The following is a 27,082-nucleotide window of genomic DNA, read 5'->3' on the forward strand; positions in this document are numbered from 1 at the left end:
AGGAATGTGCCACAGCCTGATAGGCATGAAGCAATCTGTAGAAAGGCAGGGAGGAGCTGCTCCCCAGGCCAAGGCCTGACAGTGTGGGGACTATCTGGCCTGCAGGCCGAGTGGCCCCTCCCATCCTCCCTGGCCTCCCCACTGCAGGCCGGATATCAAAAGCTGCATTGTGCCTTGAACAGCCTTGGTCCCTCATGTGCCAGGGAGGAGGCGGGAGGAGGGACACCTCCGATGGGAGGCTCCCAGGGTTCTCCTGACTGGCTTTCCCAGGGGCCCTGGCCCAGGGAGGATGGTGCACGTATGGGTGGCTGCTTCTGTATCCCTGGGGAGCGGAGTCTGCCCTGGGGCCCAGGTGAGTTTCCTGAGGGGATCTGGCCTGGGACTTAGCTACTTCAGCAGCTCGGGCGGGGTGTTGGTGCTTTGGAGAAACTGCCCTTCTGAAGGTTGGGAGATGGCTGTACTTTCTGGCTGCCTCTCTTTCCTCTCTAGTTTGGTGTTTCCCATTCTGGGTGCAAAAAAAAAAAAGCAATGAAGTCTGGAAAACATGTACTTTTCCTGAGACGCAGGCTGTGTGCTGGGTCTGTGCTTTGTGGAGAGGGAGTGAGGGCTGCTCTTGGCAGCCACTCCTAGTGTGTGACTAAGCCCTTCCTTCCTTTCTTCCCAAGATTCCCTGGAACAGGAAGAAGGCTCTGCAGTGAGTTCCTCTGTGGCCCCATGGATGGTCATAAATTTGGCCTGGGTCACTCAGCGCTATTTTCATCAGGGCTTCTGTCACCGAGGAAACACAGGCGGTTTCCTCCCTCCTACCTGTTCTGGTAGACTTTGGCCTGTTGAGTTGAGGTCATGGAAAGTTGTCCTACGGAGATGTCCAGCAACCTGGACACGCGGTGACCAGCTTCTCACTTTACCGGAGACTGAGGGCTTGCCTGGGATGTGGTCAGCTTTAAAACACAGACGGTCACAGTGAAGCAGGGCAGTTGGTCACATTGTTGAAAGCTCCTGCAACTTTTCATACACTGAAAAGTTCATTCTAGATGAGTGGATATAGGGGAAAAGGGCTGGGATGGGAGGTCTCACTTGGGAGGTAGAGGAATGTCGCTCAAAGGCATCATTCTGAACCTTTGTTAGGGTCATGTGTCTTCCTGGAGCACTATCATGATTTGGATGAGCACAGCTGGGAGGCTCCCCTAGCTAAGGACTTTCCCTCTGACTGCTTCCCTCTGTGGTCTTGTGACTTGGGTTCACCAAAAGAACTTGAGATTTCTCTCTCTCTCTCTCTCTCCTTTTTCTTCTTCTTCTTCTTTTTTTTCTAGACAGGGTTTCTCTGTGTAATAGCCCTGGCTGTCCTGGAACTTGCTTTGTAGACCAGACTGGCATTGAACTCATAGAAATCCACCTGCCTCTGCCTACCAAATGCTGGGATTAAAGCATGTACCACTGTGCTTGGTTAAAAGGACTTGAGATTTCTAAAGTGAACCTGAAGCAAGCTAGAAGTCCTAGACTACACATTTTGACACAACAGGAATTCTTCTAAGGCAAGGGACACTAAGGACCCACCTAAAACTATAAGCAGACAAACTTCAGACATCCCAAATGGCTGTGACGTATTTTTTCTCGCTAAATTTCTGGGTTTATAGACTCTTCAAATGTTTTCCCCAAATCCTGTTGTCTCTGTACCCCATGAAAACAGACATACATAGTGAGGGTTCCTCAGGATCACAGGTCTGGGAGTCGGGGACCCGAGGTCCAGGTCTGACCCTGTTTACCTCCAGGTAGGCACGTGCCATCACGCTGACCACTTTGGTTTTCAGGTCTGAAGGTCTGCGTTTGAACTTGGTTCTTTTGCTCACTTTGAGTAACTTATTTAGTGCCTTTGTTTCAGTTTCTTCGCCCATGGATTTTATGACACAGCGTGCTTCCCTCACAGTGTTATGGTGGGTGCAAACCTACACTTTCAACATAGCAAACAGCCCAGCACACAGTTAATCATGTATAGCAGAGAGCAGGCCTTGTTAGGGGTATTTCTGTGACCTAGCATATTACATTCTCAGGATCCCATGTGGTCATCTACAAAGTCTGCTGTTGTAAACTGCTGGCAGAGGTACTCAAGGGCGCCGTCCCCGTCCCTGATGCTTCCCTCCAGCTTCGATGGGAAGAACTCTGCTGCCTTTTGACATGAGCCCCATTTGGAATGAGTTCTGTGGTGCAGAACTAGGGAGATGATATTGAAAGTATTCTCAAAGTTCCACCGCCCTGCCATCCAACAATTTTTTTTCTTTCACTTTTCTTTTTCACCATTGGCACTGGCCAGTCTCTGGATTCTCTGTTTTACCAGGAGCCAGCCTACTATTTATTCTGTCACAGTTTTCCATGCCATTCTTCCTGCACTGTTCTCCACCCACCAGGCCTTTCCTGAGGGAAGTTGCTCGGGATGTATCTGAGGCCAGATGGTGTAAATATTTTCATCACAGTCTCCCAGTATATCCTAGGGAAATGTCACAAAGCTTGAGATACTTCTCTGAATAGCTTGAATAGTTGCATGACCTTAAGCAAGTCTCTTGGGTCTCTGACTAGTGGTTATGTGATGCACTGAGTGCTGATCACAGGAACTTTGCAGAGGATTAGATTGGACAATGTGTCTCATGTACAAGACTTTCTGTGATGGCTGGTTGTTTTTTAGCCAATATGGGCCACACCTCATCTTTCATTTGTTATTCTCTACTGGAGAGAGGTCTGTGGTTTTTTTTTTTTTTTTTTTTGTTCTTGTTGTTTTTGTTGTTGTTGCTTCTGCTGCTGTTAACAGTGAGGACCAGACCATGCGTCCTTGTGTGTAGGGGAAGCAAGAGAGAACGTTTATGGCACTGTGGGATCCTAGACAGCTGCCTAGGTTTCTCATGGGGTGACCAGTAATGGAAGCTGGTTTGGGCTGCTTCAAGCAAGCTGTGTTCTCCTGTGTAGACCTTTCTGGCAGCTTCTCCTGGTGATGTTTTTCACTTTCTGCAGAAATCTTCCACCAGCACATGGTTAGAGGGCAGGTCCTGGTCATTTGCCAGTAGCCATGACTCCTCCCCTTTGGGTTTCCTGTCATTGCTAGTCACCAACAAGTGTCTCCTTCAGATCACAAAGGGAGCTGTGTCAGAAATGCCTAGCACTTGCTCCTTATCTCCAACACCTCTTTGAAGAGATTTGGCAGAAATTCTTATATATAGAAGATGTAGGGGAGGTTCTTTTTTCAGCCTTTTTCGTTTGACTGCCTCATTGATATAGTTACGGGAGAAGGAGAATGCCCACAGTAATAAACAGGGAATTACTGAATTAAAAAAAAATGAAGAGACATTATGAATACAGTGATGGTACAGAGTTGGAATAGTGAGCTCCATCCACTTTAACACGTTTCTGTTTTGTGCCATCAGGAATTCTTCATCTCTTTCTCCTTTTGAATAAATAATAATAATAAAAAGTTGCATCTGTAATTAAGGCTCCCTGGATGGCTCTATTCAGTCTGACTCCCACTTCCCACTCAGTATAATTAATCACTTTTGTGAATTCCTTGGGTTTTCCACCCTCTTATTACATATTCATATACTCTTAATCATTGCAAAAAAACAAAAACAAAACAAAACAAAACAAAAAAAACCAACCAAACCTTTGCAGTTTTAAATACAAACAAAATGCTATTATTATGAAACGTGCTTGCTCACCCTTCTACACCCATATGGATGGAGATAACAACTATAGATAAGAGTCTGTTTTTAATCTTATCGAGGAGATGTGGGCTTACCTCACAAAAATTGCTGATAGTGCATGTTTGCTGAGTCAAAGAAAAAGAAATGTGGGTGAAGTAATAAAGAGCATGCAGGCCAGCCTTCAATGCTGATTTTCTTCTTCTTTAAGCTTGGGGGTGGCAGTATGAGCAGAGAAGCCACAAGAAGAGAGTGGGGAGAGGGCTCTCTTTCCAGCAAGTTCTTGCCTTGAGATGCTTTTCTCACCAGAGACTTTGACTTTAGACTTCCAAAGTTAGCTACTGTTGTAGAAATAACAAAGTCTGTCCCCAGGGATTTGGATGACCTCTGACTTCTGATAACTTGCTGTGTGACCTTGGTAAAATCACCACTCATTTCTGGGCCTAAATTTCCCAACATTCATTTTCTGTGGTGATTTTTTTTTTTTTTTTTTTTTTTTGTTGTTGTTGTTGTTTTTCCTCATATTTATCTGAAATATTTGGCAGGTCAGGATGCCTTCTCTTTTCTTACTTTCACAGTATCATTTACTCTGCTCTCTCACTCTACACTGCTAACATCACAGACCACCTTCTCCCTCCCTCCCCTGATTTTCTCATAGCTTTCCAGCTGGCCTCTTGGAGTCGTTCTCTTTTTTCTCTGTGCCCTTCTTATGCTAGTCCTACCAAAAGCGATCACTTTTATTATACCGCTTTACTGCCAGAAATGCACCAAAGCTCCTGCTGCTTACATGCCCATTCCATCATTCTGCCTGCCACGAAGTGCTCCTCTCTCTTGGCCCTCCTGTATGTACCAAACATGACTACCCACCTGCCCAGCGTGCGCAGGGCAGCTTCTCCCGCCACATACTCATGAAATACCCACATGCGTATTTCCTACAGATTAAAAGACCGTTTTAGTTCAAGGTACTCATTTTATTTTGTGTATTTTAATTGCATGTGTGCCACACTCATCCTTGGTGCCTGGGAAGGTCAGAAGGCATTGGATCCCCTGAAACTGGAATTACAGACGGTTGTGAACCACCATGCGGGTGCTGGGAATAAAACCTAAGTCTTCTGTAAGAGCAGCGAGTACATTTAGCTGAGAGGCCGTGTCTCCAGCGTCCTCTTGCAGGTCTCTCATGTTCTTCCTTGTACACTCTAGGTTCAAATTCTTTGCACTGTTAATGTTTTTGTTCACTCTTCCAGCTGCATATCACTCTTTTACACATCTCTTTTGATTAGCATGAGTTCTTAAATTTAATGCGTCATAGTTTATGTATTATTTTTCAGGAGGAGGATGGGTCTTTTCCCATCCTGCTTAGAAAACCACTGGCAACTTAAATTATACAGATCGTCATCTGTATTTTTTGTAAGTTTATTTTTAGGGACACCTTTTAAAACGTCGCATCCTCCCTACCCCCAGCGCTGGGTATTGAACACTTAGCCTAATGCATACTTGGTAAGTCTGTTCTGCTGAGTTACCTCCCCAGCACCACTTAAAAAAAATAAAATGTACCTAGAAGCTGGAGACATGGCTCAGTGGTTAAGAGCAGTGGCTGCTCTTGCAGAGGACCTGGGTTCTAGTCCCAGCACCTTCAATTAGGTGGCTCACAACTGTCTGTCACTCTAGTTTCAGGGGATCTAAGCTAATGCTCTGACTTTTGCAGGGAGATCTTCTGGCTTTTGCAGACGGCAGGCATGTGAGTGGTGCACAGACATGCACACAGGCAAAACACACATATATGTAAAAAGATTTATTTAAAAAAGTGCCCCAGTAATTGTGACACACATGGTTCATGGATGAACCACAGTTTGCAAAACTGATTACCTGCTGCAAACCTCACACTCCTTTACTGGCCATGCGACCTGTGCCCCTCACCAGCGTCACTGCCTTGGGCTTTCCTTCCTGACAGCAGGCTGACTTTACAGGCTGCTACAGCCAGATCATTTTCTGTGCGAGGACACAGTGAGTGACTGGGTAGGCTGGGCGGAGGTGTCGGGACAGCAAGTGCTTTGTTGTGGGACATCAGCCATTTACCTTTGCTGACTGTATGAGAACGAAAGCCCTGGACTGCAATCTTTGGGATTTCAAAGCAAACAGGAGCATTTGGGGGTGAATGAAACGTTCTGATTTCTAAATGGCATTGAGCAATTAAAACTAAAAGTGTGCCCTGTAGGAAGGGAAGGGATGCTTGGGGGTTTGCTATAGTTTACAGTTAAACTTTATCACAGGGCAGGAGAGCAGGTGCCGCTCCAAATGGGCTCCTCCAGCCAGTGATAGCAACATCACTTAGAAATGCTGAAAACACAGATCCTCAGTGGACGATTGGTGAGGCACTCCAATTATGTTTGACGAGCCCCCCGTCTGCTCACGTGGTCTCAACCCCGCCCTAAAATGATTTCATCATATAGGAATTAAAAACTGTAAAAACTACTAATTTAAATGACAGGTCTTATTCAAACTTTAAAAAATGATTTACTGTGTGTGTGTGTGTGTGTGTACCATGAGCTCTCAGAGCCAAGAGGACAGTGTTAGATCATGTGAAACAGGTGATATGGGTGCTGGGAACCAAACTTGGATCCTCTTGAAGAGCAGCAAGTGCTCTTAACATTGAGCTATCTCTCTAGCCCCTTATTCGAACTTTTAAAGTCCCCAGATGTTTACTGTTGCAGTTAAGAGTACAATTATTTAAGTCCTTTGAATTTTAATGTGCAGTGGATATCAACCTTCCTTAGAATAAAGAACATGAGACTCTGCTAAAAACAAAATGAAACAACAAGAAAAAGTAAAGCTGACCCCCTATAGCTGCCCTGCAGATTACAAAAGTCAGAATCCATGTTGAAGAAGCCTAAGCATCAATATATAGATACATATACACATACATATATCTATATCATATATCGACCTGTCTATGTCTGTCTGCCTATCTATCTATCTATCTATCTATCTATCTATCTATCTATCTATCTATCTATCATCTATCTGTCTGTCTGCCTGTCTGTCTGTCTATTTGTCTCCTGGATGACTCAAAGAAGCCGCCAGGTTCAGAAGCTCTGACTTGGGTCACTCCTTCTTTTATAACTGCAGAAATGAAAGACCTCAGAATCGGACAGGACAAATGCCTTGTTCAACGTCGTTTAACCCGTCCATGGAGGGGTTTGATTTGTGCTCTTTCTCACCTCTCATGCTTTTCAGAAAGTGCCCTCTCTTCCCCCTTAGTTACTTCTGATTCCTGGGGACGGGAATGATTCTGACTCTGAATTGTCACTGCCAGAGTTCTCAATGAGTTGCTTAGCTCTCAATACCAAAAAAACAGGGTTTCCTGGATGGAGAGCTGGCACTTCCTTCTGCCCACTCAAGAAGAAATCTATTTTGTTCTTACTGTCCATCGACATTGCTAGCTGCTCCCACAACAAAGAGAGGGAGAGGCCCATTAAGATGCCACCATGGAGGCCCCCAGTGGAAAGAAACCATGCCTCTTGGCAGCTGTTTGAAGGACTGACATTTGGCATTGGCTAGGGTGATTGTGACTGCTTGACTCTTGTTGTATGCTTGGGCTGCCTCATTAAACCACAGGTCCAGATGTCAAGACTTGGTGGGCCTACATTTTATAGACAATTGTGGAGATTAAATAAGGTCATAGAAACAGTAGCAAAGACAAGTGTTAACCTTTCCCCCTAGGGAATAGGAGAAGGTTATGCTTCTATGGTTCTGGTCCAGTGGTTTAGTTCTTGAGAAATTTTGTGGCTGAAAGGACAAAGTCCAGCAACCAAAATTAAGTGCTAAAGACTTGAGCACCTTTGTATTTGGAGAATGCCATGAAAGAGGCTGCTCCTGCAGGGCTATCCAGCTTTTTGGAGTCTCTGGTCCACATTGGATGAAGACTTGTCATGGGCTGTGTATTGTTGATTGTGTCCCAGCTGTGAGCATGATTCATGGGACACTACAGCACAAAAGAACTACTCTGGGCTGTTTGTGGCCCAAGGGTGATGGCTGGACACACCTTTTCGTCTATAGCAATGGGTAAAATTTTCTGTTCTTTCTGTCTACTTCCTCGTGCTTTTAAATTCTGCTCTCATTTCAACCTTAAGTAATCAAAATACCTCTCATGTAACCTCACCCTGGTCTCTACCTGTGTCCCAATCTGCACCCTCCTCTTAACATTTACTTATGTTGTGTGTGTGTGAATGGGTGTGTATGTAGAGGTCAGAGAACAATTTGGAGGTATCAGTTCTGTCCTAGAGATTGAAATCAGGTTTGTCTGAATCAGGCTTTTCTGTGTATCCTTGAATGTCCTGAACTTGCTTTGTAGACCAGGCTGGCCTTGAACTCAACAGAAATCACCACACCCAGCTAGGCAAGCAATCTTTTAATAACTACAGCCCTTTACCCTACTTCTATAGCTACAAAAACAGAAGCTATTTTAAGAGCTAGGAGGATAGAGATTTCTAGACAGGACCTTATTTTGTGGGTAGATACAAAGACACGATGGGGACAGTAAAACTGTTTCTCAGCCATCTCTGTAATGATATCATTCTTTCTCACTCCATTCCAGTCCTCCCAAATCTATTCATTGATCTAGGTCTTGCTGCAGTTAGAACCATAACGATCTGTGTAGACCCCACGCACTTGGAGCACTGTCAGTGTACTAAGCCCTGGAATTTAGTTTGACCTGTAGGTGGGAATATTTAATGACATGGGGACACCCAGACAGCTGCAGTATTGAGATAGCATATATGACAGTTCTTTGATAACAGCCGGCTGCAAAGTAATTATAAGGCAATGGTGATAATGATTCTTTCAGGCCTTTAGTCATCGGAAAACCACTGATACTTGGTAGGAACTTGAAGTCCATTCTTACGACTTGCGTATTCTCTTACGGAGGATCTTTCGCCTAATTTTTTTCAGGTAAAGAAGGTCCTTCCAAGGGTCCATCTGGATTGAGTGAGGACACATCCTCACTTGAAAACAAGGGAAAATGTTTCCTGCCACCGAACACGACACAAGGTATCTCAATCTCAAAGATAAGAATAATTTTAAAGACCATCTTCCAGGTAGACTATTGCTGTTCACCTGCAGACTCCTTTCTCTTGCCTTGTCTCCTGTCACATCCAAGTGCATTTTTGTGTGTCTCCATTGTATTGGCAAGGCCATGAGTCTCTCAGGCTGTTACTCAAAGCTCTTTAAAATCTGGCACACACCAGGAACTCTATACGTAGTAATTTCTGGGTTAGAGAAATACACCATTATTAGATTTTTAAAGTGACTTGGGGGGGCAGGGTTAAATAAAAAAGAAAATGGGCATCCTACATGGTACCTTAAAGAGTTGTTAGTATGCAGTTGGTGTCCAGAAAATGTATGACAAAGACACAGATTGAAGAATGAATGTGTGGAGGACCTGTTTATATTCTGTATAACACTTATCACAGTCTCTTATATAGTCCAGGCTCTGAGTAGCTATTTCTTAAATAAATGAACAGTAAAATAAAGAACTGAGTATAAAGAATGAGGTTGAGGCCGGAGTGTATTGAATGAGATCGCTTGCATAGAAAGCAACTGAGTGAATGTTTCAGAGGCAGATAAAAGATTTGGAAATGAATGTGATGGAAATTATCCATTTAATGAATGTCTCACAAGGTCCTCTTTTGTGAGGCTTCAGCAAAACTCACAAAGAAAGAATTCTCACTAGAAAATGCTGTCACCAAGATGAAGGTTACAGCAGGAACCAGAAGACAGGCAAGAGGTGTAGCTTCTGTAGCTACTGCTATATAGTAGTAAGGACTATTTTTATTTTCTTTCTTTTTTCTCTTCTCTTTAATTTTTTTTGAGGGTTTCGTTATGTAGCTCTGGTTGTCCTGAAACTTGCTATGTAGATTACACTGTCCTTGAACTCTCAGAGATCCATCTGCCTCTGCGTTCCTAGTGCTGGGATTAAATGTGTGCAGCACCATGCTGGGCTCAAGGTGAACCATTTGGAGAGCAGATCCTGTTGTCAGGAGGTCTGTGACATGGTCCTCTTCTTACATACTCTCCTGTGTATGGCCATGCCCAAATCACTGCTTATCAATCAGATGGACATCAGAGCCTCAGAAGGGACTGTTACTTGACTGTCATATACTTAATATGTGATGAGGAAGAGGCTTGAACCCTTGTTGTATTAGTAAAGGAACAGAACCAAGAGAATATATATGAAGGGGACTTATTAGAATAGCTTACAGGCTGTGGTCCAGCTAGTCCAACAATGGCTGTCTACCACCGTAGAGTTCAAGAATCCTGTAGCTGTTCAGGCCATGAGGCTGGATGTCTTAGCTGGTCTTCAGTATATGCTGGAATCCTAAAGAAGCAGACTTTAATGCTGGGGAAGGAATGGGCTTGCCAGTGAAAGCGAGAGCAAGCAGACAGAAAGCCAAAGCTTCCTTCTTCCATGACCTTCATATAGGCCGCCACCAGAAGATGTGGCTTAGATTTAAGGTGGATTTTCTCACCTCAAAAGAACCAGATGAAGGAGGGGGAGGTCTTCCCACTTCAGATGATCTAATTGGGAAATATTTCTCATATCCAGCCACTTGGGTTTTAGTTAATTAGAGATGCAGTCAAGTTGACAACCAAGAACAGCCATCACAGAATTGTGTTTGTAACCATCATGATCTCCTCTCATCCAAAAATGTACCTTTCCTTGTAACATAAGATTTGTCAAGGACTTACATTTTGGGTATTTTTAAGGATATAAATGGTGTTAATAGATACTGTGTAACTATCAAATCAGGTTTTTTTCTATTCCTCATTGAAAACTGTCTCAAAATGTTAGTTTTTAAGTTTTAATTTTTTTATTACACTTACTTGTGTGTCAGTGTATGTTTGTGTACATGTGTGGGTACCCACCCCAGGATGTTGGAATTAGTTCTCGTCCACTATGTGTGTTTCAGGGATCCAACTCGGGTCATCAGGAGTAACTAGTGCCTTTATCCTCTGAGCCATCTCAGCAGTAATGAGAAAAATCTAGCTCTTCGGTCACTTGCTTGACATCTGAAAGTTTGGGCCATCCAGAAAACCCCTTGAATTGCCATCTGCTAGTTGAAAAACGCTGTGAAGTCAGCATTTTGACTTACTGGTGCATGAAAGCTGAGGAACAAAGGGCATCATTAGGTGAAACCAAATCTACTGGCTGAGCTTGCAGGAAGGCCGCCGCCCTGTCGAAGTGGGAGTCTAGGTGCTCCGCGTTGAAGTGGGAGACTTGGTGCTCGCTGCCAACCTTGCTTTATGCAATACAATTCCAGACAGATTCAGTACATTATTCTGATCACTGGCCTGGCTTCCAGAAAGATTAAGATAGGACACAACACGCGCTTTAGTCTGCACTAGAGTGAGATGGACTTGCTGGACTTATTTTCCCGTGTGGTGATTTGGGGTACTACAGGGTCCCACCTGCACAGAGGTCCTCCTCTCAGTATCAACTAAGATCTCAAAAGGCTGCTTATTCAGAGGTTTAGTCCATTATTATCATGGTGGGGAACATGGCAGCGTGCAGGCAGACATGGTGCTGGAGAAGGAGCTGACAGTTCTACATCTTGATCCACAGGCAGCAGAAGGAGACTGTGCACCATACCAAGCGTAGCTTGAACATAGCAGACCTCAAAGCCTGCCTCCACAGTGACACAACTTCCTCCAACAAGGCCACACCTTCTCCAGCCAGGCCACACCTCTTAATAGCCTTTCCCTATGGACCAACCATGCAAATACAGAAGTCTATGGAGCTCATTCCTATTCAAAGCACTCACAAGATAATGCGTTCCCTTTAGTTTGGATACAATGTTTTTTGTTTTGTTTTGCTTTTCTTGTTTCTTGAGATGGTGTTTCTCTGCAAAGCCTTGGCTGTTCCGGAAGTTGCGCTGTAGACCAGGGAAGCCTCAAACTCACACAGATCCTCCTGCCTCTGCTTGCCAAGTGCTGGGATTAAAGGTGTGTGCTACCACTGCCTGGCTGGATAAAAGAGTTTTTCTTTCCGAATGTTTGCATATTATTCATTGGAAGCAATGTCTGCCGCGGTTGGTTCGGTGTCTGCACCTGCGCAGAAGCAGCACCGTGTACCTCCTGAGTCCTGCTGGTCTTTATTGTCTTTCCTGGCCCCTGGGGAGGACTTTTAAGAGGGAGCTTGGAGGATCCCTTAGCCTACTGTGATCTACTGTCAGTGGAGGGCAGCAACTCAGGGCTTGTGTGTGTGGGAGAGACTCCCCCTGGGTCCTTCTTTTCCACTGTGCGCCCAGCCTTGTATTCCCTTTCAGATCTGGTGCTCTCATTCTGTGTGAAGAGTCGCTCCAGGAGGTGCGTCAATGCAGCCTTACAGGAAGCTGCACGCAGGCGGCTGTGGGCCCTGGAGAACGAAGACCAGGAAGTCTGTGCGCTGTTTAAGGTGAGCTGGGATGCCTGGTTCTCCATCCCAGGTTCCTAACAGCAAGGGCTGGGCCTCGAACAATGTAAGTCCCCAAGGAAACAGATGGCTGACAGGGGCTGTGAGTGATTGTGCTCACATTCTCTGCCTAACAGGAGCGAGTGAACTAAGCCAGCGAAAACTTGGTTCCCCCCATCCCCTCCGATTTGGGGTAGGTTACCTGAACTACGTAGAATACGTAGGATACAACCTTCATTTCTTTTCTCCCCGTTGTGATTTAAAAATGTACAGTTCACTTATGTTCTCCAGAACACTCTATCCACTGTATCACTCCGACTTCAGTCTCTGTAGCTGTGAATAAAACTGCCCATTTTCTCCTTTTCCTCACTAAGCATGGAGCACATATTTTTGAAGTAACAATATTGCCAATGAAAAGCCATAGTTATAAATATTGGGGTGAGAGGAACAATGCAATAAATTAAGTGGTTTCTCATAGTAGATAGATAGTATGTTTAATAGTTACGCTATATTTGCTATTACCAAAGGCCTGATTGAGGAATGAGAGTCAGAAATGGAGAGACAGTGTGGCTGTTAGTGGTGGTGGTGGTGGGGGGGGGCGGGAGACGACAAAGGCGTTGCTTTACATAACAAAATGATATCTCCTACTGTTTTCACACCCTCCTCCTTAATCTGGTACTGGCTGAGAGGAAAAGAGTGCTGTGGCTGTCATGTAGCAGAGTGGCAGTGGGTGGTTTTTAGGAGACTGCACCTAGAGAGCTTGGCTTTGTATATGATAGTGGCCTCTGCTCCATGATTAACAGCCGGAAGTTTAAAACAAGCCTATGCCTGTTTCTGTGTCTGCATGTGGGGTATGGGCGTGTGTGTGGGCGTGTGTGTGGGCGCACATGCCCTGTGAAGGCCACTGTGCTTGGACAGGAGGCAAGAGGCTGGAGGCTACCAGGTGTCCTGCTCTATTGCTTTTCGTCTTATTCCTTTGAGACAGGGTTTTTACTCGCACTGGAGCTAGGCTGATGGCCAAAAAGCCCCAAGAATCCACCAGTCTTTGCTCCTCAGTACCGGGGTTCCAAGGTGCAGGGGTTACACCTGGCTTTTCTTTTCTTATTTCACTCTTTATTGATTCTTTGTGAATTCCACACCATGCGCCCCAATCTCACTCATCTCCCTGATCCTTCATACCTGTCCTCTGCTCTTGCAACCTGCCCCCCCCCATTCTTCCCACATACACAAAAGAAAAAAAAAATCTCATTGTGGAAGCTCTGATGTGTGAGATCTACCTGGCTTTTCTTACATGGGTGCTGGGACTCTAAACTCATCCTGTTCTTAAGCAACAAGAGGCTTTACCCACTGAGGTATTTCTCTAGCCTTGGGCTTCTCTCTCTCTTTTTAAATTCTGTTAGTTCCTGGAATTCAACAAACATAGGCTGTTGCTGACTTCAGTGAATTTCCCTTTAATTCAAGTCACCTTTACTGAGGGCAGGAGCGGGATTTGATGGTGAGAACTGTCTGTTAGGCCATGCCTTGAGCTGAGTCTGTGTAGGAAGCTGGGGCCAGGAGTTGGCTGTATCCAAGAGCCAGTCATGGCTCTACAGCTTACTCAATGTAGGTGACCCTGGGCAAGTTACCTCACCTCTCTGTGTCTCATCTCTTCCCTTACAAAACTGTAGCAATGCTATTAGCTCCATGATACTATTAATTGTAACATCCATCCTTGCTTAGTGAACATCCTAGAGAAATGGATGGTGAGGAAATACGGCATCTTGCCTAACAGACAAGGCACGCTTTCTCCAGGATGCACACCTGGGTAGATGCTACAAAAGCCTGTCTTAAGTAGATTAAATACTAGGGTTGCACTCTTTTCAGCTGGTTTTTATGGGAACTGACTGAGCTGTACCTCACAAAGATTTTCGCAAAGGTCTGATATCTAGTAAATTCTCTCTATAATTTTTTTTTTTTTCTCCCAAGCAGCCCTGCTTGGCCACAGGATCTATACCAGCCTAGTTTCTGGTATTGAGGAGTATGGATTCTGACTTTACTGAGCTCAGAGGCCTTCTTCTGTGTCTTCTTCTCCTTAGACTCCCCTAGGATGGGGATCTAGCAGTTGCTCTCGGTGGCAGGTCTTAGCTATTCAGATGTTCAGACAGTCACTCTGAGCACCCAGCAGAGAAAGACTGAGGGGAAGCTAGTGCCCCTGGATTTAAGCCTACTTCTGTCCCATATTAGAGAGCAAGAGGCTCACAGGCTTCTTCTTGTTCTGTTATGAACATAAATTGGCAAACTTCCTTGGAGACTGTTGGGTGGCTGGATTTTGGAGTAGAAAATGCATATATTCTCCACTGTCAATTGTGCTTCTTAGAATCAATTATACCCAAGCAAGCAAGGATTTGCATAAAGATTTATCTACCGAGGTAGTTATCCCAGTGCTGTTGAGGGCATTAAAACTGTAAAGTAATCCAAATGTGAAAGGATGGCATTGTAACCATTAAACATAATGGAAGCCGATCATTGACGTCCATTAAGAGGTCAGTGAGATGATTTACATTATAGCATGCTGCTTAGCAACTGCTTGTCTGCCCTTGATTGATGCTGGTTCCTCTCTTGGGCCCCTCAGAGGAAACTCTGTTACCCCAGGCTGACTTGTTGTTTTTGGTTAGGACCTCTCTGCAAGGTTGGTGAGCATCCAGTCCCAGAAGGACCAGTTCCTCATCACCTTCAAGACTGTGGAGGAAATCTGGAAGTTTTCCACCTACCTGAACTTAGGTATGCCTTGGGTAGGTAGAGGAGAATATCTTTCTCAAGCTAGCCAGCTCGTTTGGCTGATATTAGGGAACTGGTTTGTCTTTGATCCTTAAAAGATACAGCTCTGAAATGGATGGTTAGCTTTTGAAATATCATAAACTTTCTAAAGTGAATTTTAAAATTCACTTTAAATTTAAAAATTTAAAATAAGTATTAACTATTACTCTAAGATGTCATGTGAAGGTATTTTATGAATGGAGTATTTCTTCCCATAAGGAAATGAAATGTCATTTTTCTGTGTCTAGGGAGAACTTTTTTATTTTAGTTACATAATTGCAAACAATTTGGTGAGCTACTGAATTGGAAGCAGTGGGATAGATGTCGAGTTCATTAAGATGAAAGATTGCTGGTGAGGTTGTAGAGAAAGGGAAATACTTCTCCATTGCTGGTGGAAGTGCAGACTTGTACAACTACTTTGGAAATCAGTCTGGTGCTTTCTCAGAAAACTGGGGACAACTCTACCTCAAGACCCAGCTATACCACTTCTGGGCATATACCCAAAAGATGCTCCACCATACAACAAGGACATTTGCTCAACTATGTTTATAGTGGCTTTATTTGTAATAGCCAGAAACTGGAAACAACCTAGATGTCCCTCAAATGAAGAATGAATAAGGAAACTGTGTTACATCTACACAATGGAATACACTGAGTTACTAAAAACAAGGAAATAATGAAATTTGCAGGCAAATGGATGGTACTGGAAAAGATTATCCTGAGTGAGGTAACCCAGATCCAGAAAGACAAGCATGGTGTATACTCACTCATAAGCATATATCAGTCATATAATACAGGATAACCATACTATAATCCACAGACCCAAAGAAGCTAAGTAACAAGGAGGACCCTAGGGAGGATGCTTAATCCTCATTCAGAAGAGCAAATAGAATAGACACCAGAAGTGTTTGAAGAGAGGGAACAGGATGTCATCTTAAAGATTCACCCAGCAGGGGATCGAAGCAAATGCTGAGACTCACTGCCAAACTTTGGGCAGAGCACAGGGAATGTTATGGAAGAGCGGGGAAGTAGAAGGGCCCAGAGGGAAACCAACAGAGCCAACAAATTTGGGTCCAGGGGATCCTGCAGAGACTGCATAGAGAGGACTTAGGGCCCCTGCTCAGATGTAGCCAATAGGAAGCTTAGACTTGATGTGGGTTCCCAAGCAAGGTGAGCCTGGGCTGTCTCTGACATGGACTCTGTTGCCTGCTCATCCATCACTTCCCCCTGGTGGGGTGGTCTTGCCAGGCCACAGAGGAAGAGGATGCAGGTTGTCCTGATGAGACTTGATAGGCCTGGGTTAGTTGGTAGGGGTGGAAGGCTCCCCTTTTCTTAGGACTAGGGGAGGAGAACAGGGGGGAAGTGGGAAGGAAGATGGGACTGGGAGGAGACAAAGGAGGGGCTATGATCTGGATGTAAAGTGAATAAATTAAGAACAAATAAAATAAAGTTTCTAAGAACATTAAAAAAAAAAAGATGAAAGACAACTAGTCCTGAGGAAGAGGGAGAAACTGCTCCAAATGCTGAAATTCAGAGGTGCTTTGTCACATGTATTTGTAAGTCAGAGAAAGAGGTGGAAGACCTAGCTGGTAAAATGGCCCCAGACTTCAGGGTTTTCTAGAAGGTTATGGATGTCAGGGCTCAGTGACATTACCCCTGTAGTGGGCTCTATTTTCTCTTCTGTTCTGGGACAAAAAACTCCTGGCAGGAACTGTTGGCTCCCAAGCCAAGTCACCTAATTTATAGAAAACTACGGAGCACTGTTGAGCTGGGCTGAGGGTCAAAGTGACCCGCGTCTGCAGGGGGAAACTCCTCTTACAGTGTGGTGATTGTCCTGCTCTCTGTGTGACACATTTCCTGTGACGATTATAGATGGTCACTATTAAAATTTTGCTCTGTGGCCCAGTTTGTTCGCTCCTTGGAATGTACTAGTGTTAGAGAGTGAGAAACCCAGGCTCCAAATGAGGCCTACTAACTAGCCTCTGTGTTTTTTGTAAGACCCCCAGGTGTGAACTTTCAAGTTTAAGAAGACGGTTGTAGCGGACAGTGAGGGTGGAGAGTGGCTGACTATCGCATTATAGGGATAGTGAAGAGGACTCAAAAGAAGGAACAAAATTTCAATATGAGCAACATGTTTAGAAGAATAGTGACATTTCTGAGAGCCAAGCCTAGAGCTTTGCTCATGCTAGGCAAGCTCCATACTGCTGTGCTACATCTCCAGCCGCTTTTGCTTGTAACAAGGAAGAGCTTCTTAGGCTGCAGGTGAGGCCAGAGTCAGAGCTGATAGAGGGAAGGGAATTCCAGCTCTGTGGGCTCAGTCCCCACATCATCAGGGAACAGATGTGTGAACTTCAGGTTAGAACTTCAAGGGGAGACCAGGAACTCTTAGTCGCCGCAGTCAACTGGAAGACCTCCATTGTTGTATTAGAAAAATAATAGCTAAGGGCCAGTGAAATGGCTCTGCGATGAAGGCACTTTCTACCAAGCCCGATGGCCTGATTTCCATCCCAGAAACCCACATGGTGGAAGGAGAAAATGGACCCTTTCAAGTGGTCTTTTGGCCTCCACTCATGCACTCTGGCATACAAGTGTGTGTGCCCACACAAACAAATGCAACACACATACCCCCTCCCCCAAATGAATAAATGTAAAAACATTTAAAAAGATAAATATGCATCTATGAAGACCACAAAGTTCTTGGAATGGTAAACATAACTTTTGCTCAACTAATATTTCCTAATAGAGGTTGACAAGAGCCAGTTCATTCTAGAAGGTGTCTAGTTAGCCCTTTGCTTCCTTTAAATGGTCTGGGTATGAAGGCAGGAGGCGTCCTGCTTTCTCTCGTCTGGTTCAGCTTTGGCTTGACCTCTAGGCTATGTGTCCACATGTCTGGAGCACCTCTTCTTTGACCACAAGTACTGGCTCAACTGCAGACTGGTGGCTGACACAGAGATCCAGGTGTCTGTGGACGACAACCACTTGGAAAACATGTACCTGGGCCTCCTGCTGCAGGAAGGTGAGTCTGGCACTGGATGTGGGGTGGGAGCCTCAACCAGATATTTGTTATCAGAGTCCCTCATAATTAAGATGCCAAAAGAGGCAACAAAACCAAACTCTGGAAGATGAAAACATTCATGAGTGACGCTATCTGTCGTAACAAGACTTCAAACATCCTTCTCAACGCAGTCCTGACATCACGCAAACAGCTGTGGCAGCTGGTCTCAGTTTAGGCTGCTTTGGGGTGTAAGAGGTTGTCCTGCCCAGGCTCTGTCCAGGCTGAGGGAATTCCTGGAGGTGGGGTCCTTGGCACTGGCACTTAAAAAGTAGTTTCCTGTGTGATTCTAGTGGTCTCCAGGATTGAGAAACAGTTCTGTGAATACAGGATGCGATTTGATTGTAAAATAAATTCATATGTCTTGGAGAACCTGAGCACTTTCATGAAATTCAGTAACATAATTCGGAAGAGCCAGTTGAAGCTTCCCCTCCTCCTGCTCCTGACCTTTTCACAAAGTGTGGATGCCATCTGACTGGCGGGTGGTCAAGCCTGATCACTTAGTACATTTTGAAAGCCAGATTGGCTCGTGATGGTTTTCCGAAAGCGATCCTCTTTCTGATCCCATGGCGCTGCTCCTAGGGAAGACACAATTTATGCTGTACTGTTACAGAGCTCATTCCGAGTCATTGCATTCATCCAAACTGACTTCCTGTTCTCTTCGTGGCTCTGACCAAAGCACAGGGCTGCAAGGACAGCTAGATTAATGAATGTACATGCATTTCTCCGGGTCTTTGTTATATATATATATATATATTTTTTTTTTTTTTGAGGTAAAGTTCAATTAAGCCTTATTCTTACTAGTTACTGAGAATGCTAAATATGTACCTTAAGTGAACTCCTTGTCAGTGACTCCTCACTCTCTGGGATCGCAGCACAAGGACCTTGTGCCTCCTCCTGAACCGTGCACTTTACTCAGAGGAAGAAAATTGGGCTCTGCACCTGTCTCCTTACAGGATATCCCCTCTCATTTCTGGTTTTTCTCGTTCTCTGCAGGGCACTTCTTCTGCAGAGCTGTGTGTTCTGTGGCTCAGCCAGCTGAGAAGGAAGGAGAGTATTTGACACTGTGTAAGAGTGAGCTGATTTCTGTGCTCCCCGAAGGCGAATCTGAGTGGGAAGGCGTGTCCTTAGTGACGGGTCAGAGGGGCCTTGTGCCTGTGTCGGCCCTGGAGCCCCTGCCTGTCCCTTTCCACCAGTGAGTAGCTGCCTGCTCCCTTGGGGAGGGTCCTAAAGCAGACTGAAGTTTGTGCAGAATAGAATAGATGTCTTTTAAGACATGTTACTCCCAGTGCCTGGAGAAGGACAAAATTGGGGTGGCTTTTTAATCTCCTGTTTTTTGTTTTTTGTTTTTTTTTTAAGCCAAAATTTGTATTATTTGGTGAAAGTGAGAAAAACTCTAAATTTCAGATGGACATAGTGTGTAGGAAGAAATGACCTTTATTGCAGTGCTTTTTAGTACATGGACTGGGGCCATTTGTCTCAGTATGACCTGAGTACGCTACTCTGAATTTAGTCCCCTGTCCCTCTTCTCTGACTCTCTCAGTTTTGGGCCCAGAAACCCCTACTTTAAATTAGCTCCCCAGGCATGTTCTTCACACTAAAGCTTGAGAATTCTGCTGTAGGGTACTGTAAACTTGAGCATACAGAACGACCACATTATCTCACGCCCCATAAATTCTGCTTGGTCCTGGCAGAATTGACAGCGAGAATATTGAGTGCAGTGTGTAAGTTATTTAACTGGCAGAATAATTGCAGAGCTAGGATACATTCCATTCTGCTGGACTTTTTTTTTTTCATAGTATCAAGTAAACTCTCAGTTTGCTATCGTTAAAATTACATGCACAATACCACTGACATCATTTTCCTATTGGACTGTTCTGCTCATTGTTCTAACGTTTCGAAACTCTGTGTTTCCACTGGCAGATGGTTCCTGAAGAATTACCCAGGAATCTGTGGCCTTCCCAGGAGGGGAGACTGGACAGGCTCCTGTCAGATTGGTATGAGTTGAAAGCAGCGCCGTAAGGAAGATGGCGTTTACCTGCCCCTTATTCTCAATAGCAGGATGTGGGAAGCCAGTTACTGTCCACACACTTGGGGTCTTTGCCGGTGAAATGAAGGTCACAAGACAGGGCTAAGGAAGCAGATGCCTGCCTCCATGAACAGGCAGAACACAGCTATGTGGGGAGGGCTCGGAGAGGGGTGTTTTGGAATGGCAGGAGTGAGAGAGATTTAAAGATAGACGGGTAGAAAAGAAAGTCTTGCACTGGCCATATAAAACTTTTTTTTTTTTTTGAGCCAAATGTGACCCGTTTCCGATGTTTCTTACCCAAACATTTTCTGATTTTTTTTAGAGTAATGTAATTTAGGCAACTATGAATACCTAGTACATAGTGAGTGCTCAGTAAACAACAGATATGAATAGATGAATGAACTATGCACACACACACACACACACACACACACACACCTGTGTTCATATACACAAGCATTCAGGTCTGCTAATCTCTATGTACACACACACACATTGGTAAGTATATGCGTGTGCTAGATAACAAAATATCTAAAGCGCACCGTGGAAACTTTATCTTTGCAGGGAGCTCCCTATTCTAGCACATTTCCTACCACACATCCTAGCAACATAAAATAAAATACAGTTTTACTAGTTTCAAACCCAAATATCACTTAACAGAATGACAGAATTAAAATATTATAACTATGTAGTAATTGGCCATGCACTAGATTTTTAGCATTTTGAAGCAACATAGCCTATATACAGCCAGCACTATGGGGCTTTGGAGTCTGATGTGGGTTATGCAACCTCGCACCAGAACTTCCTGCCTTCAATATGCTTCTACCTTCTCAGTAAAGAAGTGGTTTAATCTAGCCAAATCTTGTCACGAGAACTAAGCAAATGGGCCAGAGAGGTGCGCAGCAGCAAGGAAGCCTGGCTGCTATCCTAAGCCTTCACTCAGCACTGCCTCCCACTTTCTCATCCGTGAAGAGAGAATTCTGCCGGGGTCCCTGTCGGGAGCTTGCAAAGATGTGAGAGTGGAAATGTGCTTTGTAACCTAGACAGTATAATACTCGCAGAGGCATTGTTATTGGATCCCAGGCGGGCCACTCGTGAAATGGGGGAGTCAGGACAGCTGAAAGGAGATCCCAGAGCCCTCTGTGTTCCTCACAGCACGATGCAGTGACATCTGCTGAGAGGTGATGAGGTACCAGGCATGACGCACTTTGTTTTTGACTCTAGTATTTATAAGTATCAGCTGTCACAGTGGCTGGAGCAGCTGTATGGAGGTGTAGGCAACCTCTGGTGTGACGATTCTCATTCAGTGCTTGGAGGCCTTGGGCCAAGCATGGTGGTGATATGGAGGATGGTGGCAGAATCAGTTGAGGACAGCAAGGGACATTCTGTTTTGCCATAAGCTTATCCAGTTTAAAGGCATGCATATTCTGTATTCTGAGAATACCTTTCTTATACTTGTCAAGGTGTCTTTTATTTTTTAAAAAAGCTGATAGTGAAATGACAGTTCCTTTTTGGGGTGTCCTAGTTTGGCAAAATGAAAAGCCATTCCTTTCAGTTTGATTTTGGTGTGTGTGGGAACTGACTTGTTGAAATTTCTGATGCTGGGATACCGTAGTCTGTACAACACTGATAGAGAGGGGAAGGTCTCTTCCAATTGACCTGTGTGTTGTTTCTCACAGGCAGAGGACGCTGCAAGGCTCTGATGGATTACAAACAGGAGGAAAAGGATGAGCTGCCTTTCCTCCAGGGGGAAAGCATTGAAGTAATCGGCTTCGTCATACCCGGGCTGCAGTGGTTCATCGGGAAGTCTGTGAGCTCAGGAGAAGTGGGGTTTGTCCCCACCAAGAGCATAGATCTTGATTCCTGCTCCCCAGTGTGAGTATGCTTTTGGGGCCCAACTGCCTTCCCCAGTGCCCATCTCTTCCCCTCTGTCTTAGGGTTTCTATCGCTGTGACGAAACACCACGACCAAAAAGCAACTTGAGGAGGAAAGAGTTTATTTTGCTTACGCTTCCAGATCATCGTCCATTGTTAAAGAAAGCCAGGACAGGGACTCAAGCAGGGCAGGATTCTGGAGGCAGGAGCAGATGCAGAGGCTGTGGAGGGGTGCTGCTTACAGGCTTGCTTCCCATGGCTTGGTCAGCCTGCTTTCTGACAGAACCCAGGATCACCAGCCCAGGGATGTCACTACCCACAATAGGCTGAGCCCTCCCCCACTGATCACTAATTGAGAAAATGCCTTACAGCTGGATCTCATGGAGGCATTTCCTCAACTGAGGTTCCTTTCTCACTTGATGACTCTAGCTTATGTCTGGTTGACTCTAAACGAACCAGCACATCCTCTGAGAAGCTTTGCGGAGAGTGTGGGGAGTGCCCCGAATGAAGAGCCAGAGAGGCTCATTCTCATTGTGAAATCCATGGTGGACACAGAAAGTTCTGGGAAGGCAGAGTGATCAGAAATAAATGTCAGTTGATTTCAACAGGTTCTCTTTGAAGCCTTACTGTGTTCAAACAGAGAAGCAGAGCCTCAAGACCAAAGGGCTCTGCACCAAGGGAGCATTGTAAGAGTTTGGATCCCATCATTCACCAAGCTCAATCATAAGATCCCATCAAAGCATGAACATAGACAGAGAGCAACAGATAACTGGCTTGGATCAGTGATATCCTCTCCTTTGTAGGTCCTGAACACATTTAGTGTTCAGGCTAAAACTTGAATGTGCAAAGTTAGCACTGGCGAGGAGAACCAGAGGCACCTTCTCCTCTCTGCCTTGATGCTGGGAGGGCTGGTTCTGAGGAACAGATCTACTCAACTGACCAGTTAGCACCAGGTGACCGATGGGAGGGGCAGAGATGGGCAGTATCGCCCAATCTATTTGGGTGGGCTTTGAAAGGAGATAGGAAAGCAGAAGGTTGGGCTCAGAAAGTAAAAAGAAAAAGATAAAACCACACACATGAAGATGCCGTGGTCCCATTTTCCACAGTGGGGAAGCAACATAAAGAATATCCAAGGCTGTCTAAAGAATATCATAAGGAATATCTATGGCTACACGAGTATTCTCTAAGGCTACATAAGGAATATCTATGGCTAAGCAAGGAACATCGAATGCTGTCACTTTTTATACCAGGATTCCCTCTCTGATGAAAAAGAGCCAACGAAGAGAAGCTGCCCTTCCAGGGAGAGGAGAGGAGACAGGGCATTTTTCGTGTAAAACAAGAAAAGCAGTCCTTGATGGTTTTGCAAGAGCGGAGCACAATAGAGACTTATAAAGTGGACCAGCTCTCAAGAGAACTCTCAGGAGAAATAATTAGGCAGGGGATATGGGAGGGGCTGGGGGGAGGAAAGATGTTATTATATTTTAATTAAAATAAAAAATAGAAAAAGTATACTCTGCCACAGAAGGAAGGGAGAGAGAGAGAGAGAGAGAGAGAGAGAGAGAGAGAGAGAGAAAACACTATTATGAGAAAGGCTACCTTTGAGTGGAGCTTTGCATTATGGGAAAGTGTGTCATCCTCTTTGGGGTAGGTTACTAGGGAGACATTGGTATAGCTAAGAGGTGGAATGGCCTTTCCTGATGCATGAGATAGGGAGACCATGTAGACTGTGCTCTTTACCTTATAGAAGATGGCAAGTCTCTGAATCTGCAGAGGCTGAGAGATGATGGGTGCTTCCCTGCTTTGGGTGAAGTATATATTAATAGGTCACTGACCAGGAAGCTGGAGTCCAGGGAGAAGGCTAAGGCTGGAATCCTGGAGGAGGAGACGGGAGGAAAAAGATTCTGGTGGTGTGCACCAGCCAACAGGAATTTAAAGAATCAGAGAGACTTGCAGACATGGCTATCTGTGTCTTTCCCCACAGGCTTCATCTAATTGTTCTGTGAAGGGTGTGGGTAGTGATGCTTACCAAAGGTGGGGCTAGCTGGCCAGCAGATAAAAGATGTCTTTTCTTTTGCTGCAGGGGCCGTGAGGGACCCACAGTAGTAAAGGCCTTGAATCCAGAGCTTTGTATCTAGAAAACTAGAATCCTGGAATTGAATGTATAAATCCTGTAACCAAGGTTTCTGGTGAGAGGGAGAAAGAAGGAAAAGAGCAAATACTTAATGGGGGAAGAACCATTTCTATAGCTAAGGAGGGAAGAAGAAAGAAGAAAGGGCCCTGAGGAAGGAGGTGGCCAGGAGACACTGGGGTGGTTAACACTATTGGTGGCATCTGTGGGTGAGGCAGAGCTGGCTGGGGAAAGACTTTTGTGGTTGACATTGAGGAATGACTTGGAGGTACAAAAGCTCACAGGCTTTCAGATTTCTGGGTCAGACTGGCCAGAAGACATCTGTAGCCAGTGGATCCCATGTCTGCGTGAGCTTACCCGTGAGCTGTGACTTTGCATATAGTGAGTTATCTTTCTGGCCCTCAGTTTTCTTATCAGTAGAATGTGTGTAATGCTAGTACTGCCTTTAGGACTGTAATGAGCATTGAATAAAATCAGGCACACAGCAGATGCAAAGCCTGGTGCAGTGTGTCAGCGTTTGATATTTTGGCTTTGATTATTGTTTTTTTTTTTTTTTTGTTTTGTTTTTTTCTTCATTTTCCATGGTAATCTTTGAGGTTCAATTTTAGTAGGATGTTACAAGTAAGCACTAGAGTTTATAAGTTATATTTAGACTTCCGTCACTCAAAAGCTGCTCAGATGACAACTCGGTCTTACTAAGCTGACTTGGTGCTTGGCCATAAGACTCTCCCACACCAAGGAGGCACGCCAAAGGGCACAGCAGCACACTTGCCATTTGTGGGATCCAATGTATCAGAAACTGCATATTTGATAGGAAGGGGAAAGGGAACCAGGGAGCAGTGGGAGAGGATGGGGGACCCTGGGTCATTGTACCTCGAGAAGCACTCTTTGGATTGCAGATGCCCCTGAACCACAGCAAGGAAAGGGTTGACCTTGAGCTTAGAGGTCATACTCAGGTCTGAAGACAGCCAAGCAAATCTGGCCCCAGCAGGCAGTCAGCACTCTGCTGGGGTTCCTGTAGGTCATCCCCGTGCAACATGCCTGTCATTGCCACAGGGTGTCGCTCTCAGACTGTGTTCATTTATTTGTAAAGGGTTTCTGAAATAGATGCAGCTGTTTGCTTGACTCGGACTCTTCCTACAGATTTCCTCCCTGTGCTGGTATGGTGTTCCATAAAGGGCGTGAATATGAATATATGAGAGTTTGGATGGTACAAGTATGTGCCTGTACACACCCAATTGTCCATGTGTTGAGAGTGACATTTCCCTGGATTGTCTTCTGAATCACCTTTGACTGGCACTTCGGATACATGGCCAAGGCCCCCATGCTTGTCCAAGGAAGCAAATTGATGAGTTTCCTCATTACAGTGTTTTAATGCCAGCCACTTAGGTTCTCAGCAATGACGGCTAGAAAACAAGCCTGTAAAGCTTTTGACAGACATTTATTTTATTATTTATTTATCGAAGCTCGAGAGCAATTTAACTTGGGGTTTAAAAGAAAAACGAAAACAAAACAAACCCAAGAGTACCCAGGGCATGCAAGCTATAAATCTCAACAGCTGCCCAGGGGAGGAGAATGGAGGAAAGAGGGGAAAAAAAAACATACCATTTAAGCTGACATGGAGGTCAGACAGACACATGGTGGCCAAACAGCCACATGGAGAAGGGGAGGAGAACTTTAGAGAAAGATTAAGGAAGCCCAGAATGTTGGGGAAGCTTACATTATAACATGCTTAGAAAAGTGACAGAAAGAAGAAAACAATGCTTTTCTGGACAGTTTAGAAAAGTGGGCAAACTTAAGAAGCCACATGGCTGTGCTGGAGTTGGAGCTTCTGAGAAGGAAAAAGTACAGTATCTCATTAAAGGTTGAATTGTTCTGTCTATCTCTTAAGCATGGTTTAAGGAGGACCTGCCTTCTAGGGTGTGCTCCCTTGGCCAAGTGATTGATCGGGCCCAACTCGAATGCTAAGCCAGAGGCTGTATTCTTTTGATCAGAAATGTTTTTTCTTTTTAATTTTTTAAAAGATTTAATTTTATGTGGATGAGTGTCTTGCCTGCGTGTCTGTCTGTACAGCACACGAATGCCTGGTGTTTGTGGAGGCCAGAAGTTGGGGTTAGAGCTCCTGGAATTGCAGCTACAGCTGGTTGTGAGCCACCTGTGGGTGGTGGGGATCAAACCTGGCACCTGGAGAAGGCACCAGCTCTTAACTGCCGAATATCTTCTCTCCAGCGTCCAGATGTTTCTTCTTAATGGGCTCTTATTACTACTCTAACATTCTCTACTCTGAATAACCCTAAAATCACTTAGAAGCCAGATCAAGGATCATTGCCCCCAAATAATTCGGGCATCTCCGGCCTCTAGCAGGAACGATACTGTCAAGAAGCCCAAGGACATTTATAGCTTTTTAGCTAAGAAAGAAACTGGTTACTTTTCTTTGGGGTCTTTGTACACATTTAGGTAAATTGACCAATTTCTATTTCCTGTTCTTAACAGTCCCCTCTCCCCCATGAGGTAACTTTAATAGCCGTTATGGAATTCTGTTGCTGTTTAACCTAGTTTTCTCCAGCTTAATGTGGGTGTCAAGTGTACCACTTGGGGTACTCCAGCCAGGGGGCCTATCTAAAAGATTAAAAAAATGCATCAGTTTTATTTGTATGACTGTCAGATGTAGGGAGAAGAAGAAATCTTTGATTAGTTCCTGAAAAGAGATGTGAGAAAGAAGTAAAGGCAAGAGTTGTTAGCACTGTAAGTCCTGGACACAGAACTGGGAGAAGCCAGAGTACAGGATACTTTAAATTTTGTCTAGAATGTCTTGATGGGCTCATAAGAGATCTATCTATTGGACTCCTTCTCTCTTTCTCTCTCTGGCCTCCAAGACTGGCTTGAGGTTTATGGATAGAGTCAGGATGATTTCAGGCACTTTGGTGGCTGCTGAAGTGGCTGGCATCACAGTGTGAGGTCAGTCTCAGAGGTGGGAGAAGAGGAGGAACAGAAGAAGAGAAGAAGAAGAAGAAGAAGAAGAAGAAGAAGAAGAAGAAGAAGAAGAAGAAGAAGAAGAAGAAGAAGAAGAAGAA

At 44.8% G+C, this 27,082-nt stretch overlaps 1 protein-coding gene across 1 annotated transcript in view; it reads left to right on the forward strand.

The window, feature by feature from the left end:
* Positions 1 to 300: 300 nt before the first annotated feature.
* Sh3tc2 (SH3 domain and tetratricopeptide repeats 2) overlaps positions 301 to 27,082 on the forward strand; it is a 60,946-nt gene continuing 34,164 nt past the window's right edge. The window contains exons 1-8 of the mRNA XM_055622718.1: positions 301 to 352; positions 8,631 to 8,729; positions 12,005 to 12,132; positions 14,784 to 14,889; positions 17,798 to 17,941; positions 18,974 to 19,172; positions 19,901 to 19,974; positions 21,686 to 21,881. Coding sequence (XP_055478693.1) covers positions 301 to 352; positions 8,631 to 8,729; positions 12,005 to 12,132; positions 14,784 to 14,889; positions 17,798 to 17,941; positions 18,974 to 19,172; positions 19,901 to 19,974; positions 21,686 to 21,881 — 998 coding nt within the window. The remainder of the gene's footprint in view (positions 353 to 8,630; positions 8,730 to 12,004; positions 12,133 to 14,783; positions 14,890 to 17,797; positions 17,942 to 18,973; positions 19,173 to 19,900; positions 19,975 to 21,685; positions 21,882 to 27,082) is intronic.

This window comes from Psammomys obesus, unplaced genomic scaffold (genome assembly GCF_907164565.1).
Source record: "Psammomys obesus unplaced genomic scaffold, mPsaObe1.curated_primary_1811, whole genome shotgun sequence".
In the NCBI taxonomy this organism is placed as follows: Eukaryota; Metazoa; Chordata; class Mammalia; order Rodentia; family Muridae; genus Psammomys; species Psammomys obesus.